At 46.3% G+C, this 8,220-nt stretch overlaps 1 protein-coding gene across 2 annotated transcripts in view; it reads right to left on the reverse strand.

The window, feature by feature from the left end:
- Positions 1 to 463: 463 nt before the first annotated feature.
- Positions 464 to 8,220, reverse strand: part of LOC122262847 (opioid-binding protein/cell adhesion molecule) — a 115,643-nt gene continuing 107,886 nt past the window's right edge. The window contains exons 8-9 of one of the 2 annotated variants that reach the window (XM_043031035.2): positions 3,990 to 4,126; positions 464 to 2,285 (exon numbers count right to left, since the gene is read on the reverse strand). In XM_043031035.2, the coding sequence (XP_042886969.1) occupies positions 2,161 to 2,285; positions 3,990 to 4,126 (262 nt within the window). In that variant the 3' untranslated portion in view covers positions 464 to 2,160. Of the gene's footprint in view, positions 2,289 to 3,989; positions 4,127 to 8,220 lie in introns of both variants that reach the window. The other variant, XM_043031034.2, reaches the window with a different exon arrangement.

Consider the following 8,220-nt stretch of genomic DNA (forward strand, 5'->3'; position numbering starts at 1 on the left):
CTTGATAACACACATGGTATAATGGATAACACACCTCATATACTGTTTAGCACACAAGTACAGTAAACTCTAAGTGCAGCTGTCTTACATGTCAAGTATATAAGTATGAATAAAATATATATCATATATATGTTCATTAAAATGTTTCAACACAATAAATGAGCGGACCTAAGCACTGTCCGTGGGCATTTTCTCAGACTCGAGTCCAACAATGAAAATTTGGGTATTGACGCAGGCGTTATATGTAGCCTACATGTGCGGCAACTGACATCTGTTATAAACTTAATGGGCTGATTACGATGTCCTGTTCATTGCTTGGTGCCTCGTTTCCTTATTGTGGGAATCCTGTGTTGTAGTTCACAGTGTTTGATTTACTTTTGACCTTTTTTAATTTACTCACTAAGGCAGAGTAATAGATGTCTTACTGGTTTCTTGTGATTTTCCACCATTGCTGACATTATAGTTTTTTTTTTCCTTGACAGTCTCTAACTTCATTCTTAACATTCTCAAGAGCGCCTTTCGAGACTGATACTATACAAAACCAGATACTTTGTCTACTATCATTGATCACAATTTTTTTTCCATCTTACTCTATTTAATATTACTTGTCAGTCCTGTTAGGGCAATCATTTCACTTATATCTACACACTTGTCCATTGACATAGCATTTGGTTTCCTGTGCCGATGATAATTCAAAGTCCAACTTTGTACACTCTTTTTTTCTTCCTTCATTTTCCACCATCCTCTTAATTGGCTTGTCAGATCTCAGCTGTTCCTGGAACTTTACCCTTAACCTTTCCATGTTTACGATTTACGGCTGATTACTCTTATTTCACCTTCACAGCTGAAGGGGTTTTAACCTTCGTCGTCCTGTTGTTTTTTTCTTCAAAACCTTCACACAAATCACCTAAGAGTATATATATTTATCACGCTGCTGGAAACTCTGTCAAATCACTAGACACTTGTCACTGGCTATTGATGACAGAGTACCATTTTTGTGTGTGTTACAGATTAAATGATTCACGGATGTTTTCTTGTATTTGGTCCCGTTTTCCAATCACACTGTCGCCAAAAACACAGTGTCTTTCTTGGCCTCTGTATTACATGGTCGCACATTGGTGTTATGTAATCAGTTTTAAATATTTGTCTGGCCATCGGTATATCAATCTGTTAGGAATCTTGTCAATACATACACCAGATCTGAAAACAGTATTATTTCAATGTATTGATATTTCCGATTTTATTCCATCTGATTACCAGTAGCAGTCTATTTCCTAAATCTATAACCTTGATTAGGGTCTGCTAGGTTAGCTTAGCCTTAACTAGCACGTAATCATTCATGGCAACTTACTATTAATTTGAGCTGTACACCAGAATGATTATAATATATGCTTGACCCGTCTGGCACCACATTCACATTTAAATAATATCTAAAACTCTTATTTTTTTCTCTTACTGTTTTCCTTTCATGATGTTCAGCAACGCATAAACAGGCTCTTAGTTTGGTAATTTATTCGCCTGGTCTGCCAGACGTTTTTCATTCCCCGCAACTCTAACTTCGCCTGACCTGTTTACTCTGTTTACACGAGGTCACCCACTCGTCTCTTGGTCTGACCTGTGCACGCGAGATCACCCACGGTCAGCTCCCTCCTTGCGTGCAGAAAGGTCTGGAAGAACGCTTTGGTTTTACTTTCTTATAATTTTGTTAACATTGGAGTCAGATACCGCACACTTCTATTTTTGTCCTTCTTCTTTGTTTGGAGAGTGGATAAAGTGGATTCAAGGTTAAGACATTGTCTGGACGTGGGGGATGGGAGGGAGGGAGGGAGAAGGGGTGGGGAGGGGGTGGGGGGAGAAACATCACTGACTCTCTCTAAGAAGGTCATTAATGTCTGATCTCGACATTAACCGCCCATGTCACTGTTATCATAATAGAGCTCGATTACCTCACACACTTATCAAATACTTTCTCATAGAGCCAGATCATCAAGACTTGGCACTCTCCATGGCAAAAGCAAGCAAAGATATCCCCTCTGCCATATTATCACGTGATTAGCTCTTTAATTGCTTGCTCCCATGCCACGCTAAAGTACGAGCTGATCTCAGCTGACTTCACACGTCAGCTGGGACATTCCTGGAGTGACCTGCACCTCCGAGAGATCATCTGCCGTGGGTGGGGTAGAGTGTGTTGAATATGGTGGTGGCGATGGCGAGCAGGACGACGTGGAAGAGGGAGAACAGGTCCTTCGTGCCTGAGCCTTGCTGCATGGCCTCTGGGTGCTCACCTGCTGGGGCGCGGAGAAAGGTCCTCATTAATAATAACTTCATTCAATTTAGTTTAATAGACGAGAGTAATGGGAACTGCCATGCTGTCCTTACATTAAGCAAATTTCAAATGCAAGGTAGTGATCCTACTGATAACATCTCCAAAGGAGATGTAATTACGTTTGATATTCAACGATTCTTCCACTTATGTAAACAAGTATTACTGACAGTAAAACAGAGAAGAGATTTTTCTTAGAAAAATAGATAAAAAAATATTAAATATAAATAGCTAAATCAAATATATACTATATAAGAGAGAGATAAAGAGAAAGAAAGAGAGAGAGAGAGAGAGAGAGAGAGAGAGAGAGAGAGAGAGAGAGAGAGAGAGAGAGAGAGAGAGAGAGAGAGAGAGAGAGAGAGAGAGAGACAGAGACAGAGAGAGAGACAGAGACAGAGAAAGAGACAGAGAGAGAGAGAGAGAGAGAGAGGGAAAAAGAGAGATAAAGAGAGAGTAGAGAGAGAAAGAAGAGAGAGAAGAGAGAGAGAGAGAGAGAGAGAGAGAGAGAGAGAGAGACAGAGACAGAGAGAGAGAGAGACAGAGACAGAGACAGAGACAGAGACAGAGACAGAGACAGAGACAGAGAGACAGAGAGCGAGAGAGAGAGAGAGAGAGAGAGAGAGAGAGAGAGAGAGAGAGAGAGAGAGAGATACAGACAGACAGACAAAGAGACAGAGACAGAGACAGACAGACAGACAGAGACAGAGACAGACAGACAGACAGACAGACAGACAGACAGACAGACAGACAGAGAAAGAGACAGAGAAAGAGAGAGAGAGACAGAGACAGAGAGACAGAGACAGAGACAGAGAAAGAGAAAGAGAAAGAGAGAGAGAGAGAGAGAGAGAGAGAGAGAGAGAGAGAGAGAGAGAGAGTCAGTCAGTCCTCATGATTTCCACATAACTATGTTATATAGTTCAAAGTGGCATGAGTGAGCTGAGTTAATGAGTTAGCTGGGATAGTTCAAGATGAGTTGGTGAGGTAGTGGTTATCGTTTATGGTGACATGTGTGAGATTATGTGGAGTCTTTTACTCTGACTTCTTCAAATTACCTATTCTCAGATAATATGAATCTCCAAACTTATCAATATCAAATTTTTGGCAAAAACTTCCGAAAAAGAGGTTTGTTAGATGATCTGTGCATCAGTAAGCATTGACAGCCTTATGCTTGTGCACTCCTACATATAGAAAGTTGTGCTAGCAAAAACGTTAACAAGGGCATCCGTGATAACTTATGATATATGTTGAGTACATTCCTAGACATGTCTGCACAGATTTACAATACCTATACATATAAATTGCAAACAAAAACACATACGTACACTCGCATGCATCAAGGGGCACGCACGCACAAGCTAATGTGGACACAGATACAATATGTCATACTTATAAGAATGTCACTCTCTCTCTTTATACCTTCATTCCGCACTCCACAGTGTCTCCAATGTTCACAACTCACAGTTCACCGCTCCACATGTCTCATAACAATTCTAACAAATCACATTTCACCGCTCCATAGCCCTCCTATCATACCCGTTTCACCGCTCCATAGTCCTCCTATCATACCCGTTTCACCGCTCCATAGCCCTCCTATCATACCCGTTTCACCGCTCCGAAGACCTCCTCATGATTCCTCTTTCCTCACTTCGCAGTTCTGATAACTCACCGTTCAGCACGTGCACGAGGACACTGCCCGTGGCCACATCACCCAACGAACACGTGTAGTTGCCGGAGTCTCGCGGAGTAGCGTTGGCGATGAACAGGGTCGACACGATGACGGAGCTGCTCATGTCGGTTTTCACGCTGGCGAGGGAGAAAAAGGGTGGGGGGGTTAGTGAGTTAGCGGGGGGGGGGGGGGTAGTTCGAGGTGAGTCATTGTAGGTGGGGGAGGGGGGGGGGTCAGAGTGGCGTGAGTGAGGTGAGTTAATGATTTGACGAGGTTGAATGAGTTAGTTGGGATAGTTTAAAGTGTCGTGAGGTGGTGAGGTAGTGGGTAACGTTCATGGTGGCATGCGTAAGGTGAGTCAAGGAGTTAGCTGAGGTAGTTTAAGGTGGTGTGAGTAAGGGCTTACGTGGGTAACACCTTGCGGGATAGATGGTATGGTTAAAAGGTGATGTGGGTGAGGGAGGTGTGGTTGTGAGGGAGGCGTGGATCGCTGGGTAAGATGGAGAAGAAGGAAAGAGAAGGGAACGAGTTGGGGTGAAGGAAGCTGGAAGGATGAAGGTAATTATGGAAGGAAAATACGATAGTTGATCAGAAAAATTCTAAATAGATACATCAAATAAACATAAATTCGAAAGTAACTGTAGCTATGCTAATAATACAACAAAATAAGATTTTCAACAGATAAATACAACATAATAAAAAAAAGTTATGGAATGATGGACGGAAGTTTACCATCTTGTGGAACCCTTAGTCCCTCAAGCTACATATGGCTAAACCACATATCTTATTCTTGTAAACAAACCATAACGCTGTTTGCCCTTCGTTAAGTAAATGTCTACTCTTAGCCATTGTTTACACCCAGTCGCTAAGGGCCATTATAGAAGGCCATGGAGGTAAACACGTATAGTACGGCAACACCCTTTTATATTCGATTTCATTTTATTCCCCTTTTTATCAACATGACTTAGTATAGTTTTTTTTTTACATTAAAGTTGATTACATTCCTGATCAGAAAATATTTTTTATGATTCTAGATTCTCTCTTCTTTAGCATTATTTAATGATTCATTGTTTCTTGAGTAGCGGACGTCAGCGCATTTTTTTTTTATTTTTTTTTTTAATTGAATTTGACCTCAAATTAATGTGATGCCATAGGAAAGACAAGGAATGAATGATAACGATTTGTGACAACGAAAGAAATTTAATAGTAGTAGAAAAAAAAAAAAAATGAAAATGATAATCATATCATCAGTATCCATTGATAATACCAATGCTAGGAATAATAATCATAGTAATACTAGTAGTAATAGTTATAATGATAGCAATGATAAAGATGATGTTGATGGTAATAGTTACAGTGATGGTGGTCATGCTGATGATAATGATAACGGTGATGATGGTGATAGTAATGATATTTTGGTATTTCCAAACAGACAAGAAAAATAGGCAAGCACGTTAAATATACATATAATATACTAATTTTGTCATATATTTGTTTATTTGTAATCCTCATATACAATACATACTAGGTCAATTCTTCATGCTCATATATCCTAACATTCTACGTAAATCTAATACTTAATTTCTACTAATGCAATATTAGTGATGTCCTTTCTGAATCAAAATATGATGTTTATTTGCCGTCGTAAAACTCATGAAAATTATAGTTAACTCATGATAGAAGATTAAATATGCACTCACACTTCATTAACACTGAATGAATATTAGGTGCAAATCTGGCCACGATATATATACTCAACCAAACACTAACATTAATCGCTACGTAAAGGGGTCTTTTAACCGGATTCCTCGTATTTCCCTTATTCCCATTCAACACCCAGAACCTTTCAACCCGGTACCTCCCCCTCCCCCCTCAACCCCCACCCCAACCTCGTATCTGCAATAAATAACGAGCCCCTTCTCCCAGCCGTCCTCCCGGCCACCATTTCTCTCTGTCTCCCCTCTTTCATTCCTGTGCCCCTCTCCCTTTTCCACGATAAATACCAAGTCCATTTAACCTCCATCTCCTTCTCCTACTCCCTTCCCACTACCTTCCATCCCCTTCCCCTACTCCCTTCCCCTTTACCTTCCATACTCTTCCCCTACTCCTTCCCCTTTACCTTCCATACTCTTCCCCTACTCCCTCCCCACTACCTTTCATTCCCTTCCCCTTCTCCCTCCCCACTACCTTCCATCCCCTTCCCCTACTCCCTCCCCCCTACCTTCCATCCCCTTCTCCTACTCCCTCCCCACTACCTTCCATCCCCTTCCCCTACTCCCTCCCCCCTACCTTCCATCCCCTTCTCCTACTCCCTCCCCACCACCTTCCACCCCTTCCCCTACTCCTCACTACCTTCCATCCCCTTCCCCTACTCCCTCCCCTTACCTTCCATCCCCCTCCCCCTACCTTCCCTCCCCTTCTCCCTCTCCCTCCCCCCTACCTTCCCCCCCCCTCCCCTCCCCCCTCCCCACTACCTTCCATCCCCTTCTCCTACTCCCTCCCCACTACCTTCCATCCCCTTCTCCTACTCCCTCCCCACTACCTTCCATCCCCTTCCCCTACTCCCTCCCCACTACCTTCCATCCCCTTACCCTACTCCCTCCCCACTACCTTCCATCCCCTTCCCCTACTCCCTCCCCCCTACCTTCCATCCCCTTCTCCTACTCCCTCCCCACTACCTCCCATCCCCTTCCCCTACTCCCTCCCCACTACCTTCCATCCCCTTTCCCCATTCCCTCCCCACTACCTTCCATCCCCTTCCCCTACTCCCTCCCCACTACCTTCCATCCCCTTCCCCTACTCCCTCCCCACTACCTTCCATCCCCTTCCCCTACTCCCTCCCCACTACCTTCCATCCCCTTCTCCTACTCCCTCCCCACTACCTTCCATCCCCTTCCCCTACTCCCTCCCCACTACCTTCCATCCTCTTCCCCTACTCCCCCCCCACTACCTTCCATCCCCTTCCCCTACTCCCTCCCCACTACCTTCCATCCCCTTCCCCTACTCCCTCCCCCCTACCTTCCATCCCCTTCCCCTACTCCCTCCCCCCTACCTTCCATCCCCTTCCCCTACTCCCTCCCCACTACCTTCCATCCCCTTCCCCTACTCCCTCCCCTTACCTTCCATCCCCTTCCCCTACTCCCTCCCCACTACCTTCCATCCCCTTCCCCTACTCCCTCCCCACTACCTTCCATCCCCTTCCCCTACTCCCTCCCCACTACCTTCCATCCCCTTCCCCTACTCCCTCCCCTTACCTTCCATCCCCTTCTCCTACTCCCTCCCCACTACTTCCATCCCCTTCCCCTACTCCCTCCCCCCTACCTCCCATCCCCTTCCCCTACTCCCTCCCCCCTACCTCCCATCCCCTTCCCCTACTCCCTCCCCCCTACCTCCCATCCCCTTCCCCTACTCCCTCCCCCTACTCCCTCCCCCCTACCTTCCATCCCCTTCCCCTACTCCCTCCCCCCTACCTTCCATCCCCTTCCCCTCCCCCCCCCCCACTCCCTTCCATCCCCTTCCCCTACTCCCTCCCCTTACCTTCCATCCCCTTCCCCTACTCCCTCCCCCCTACCTCCCATCCCCTTCCCCTACTCCCTCCCCACTACCTTCCATCCCCTTCCCCTACTCCCTCCCCCCTACCTTCCATCCCCTTCTCCTACTCCCTCCCCACTACCTTCCATCCCCTTCCCCTACTCCCTCCCCACTACCTTCCATCCCCTTCCCCTACTCCCTCCCCACTACCTTCCATCCCCTTCCCCTACTCCCTCCCCACTACCTTCCATCCCCTTCCCCTTCCACCTCCCCCCTACCTTCCATCCCCTTCCCCTACTCCCTCCCCACTACCTTCCATCCCCTTCCCCTACTCCCCCCCCACTACCTTCCATCCCCTTCCCCTACTCCCTCCCCCCTACCTTCCATCCCCTTCCCCTACTCCCTCCCCCCTACCTTCCATCCCCTTCCCCTACTCCCTCCCCCCTACCTTCCATCCCCTTCCCCTACTCCCTCCCCACTACCTTCCATCCCCTTCCCCTACTCCCTCCCCCCTACCTTCCATCCCCTTCCCCTACTCCCTCCCCACTACCTTCCATCCCCTTCCCCTACTCCCTCCCCTTACCTTCCATCCCCTTCCCCTACTCCCTCCCCCCTACCTTCCATCCCCTTCCCCTACTCCCTCCCCACTACCTTCCATCCCCTTCCCCTACTCCTTCCCCTTACCTTCCATCCCCTTCCC

This window comes from Penaeus japonicus, unplaced genomic scaffold (genome assembly GCF_977035675.1).
Source record: "Penaeus japonicus unplaced genomic scaffold, GWHDUDI00000001_assembly GWHDUDI00000013, whole genome shotgun sequence".
NCBI classification, from domain to species: Eukaryota; Metazoa; Arthropoda; class Malacostraca; order Decapoda; family Penaeidae; genus Penaeus; species Penaeus japonicus.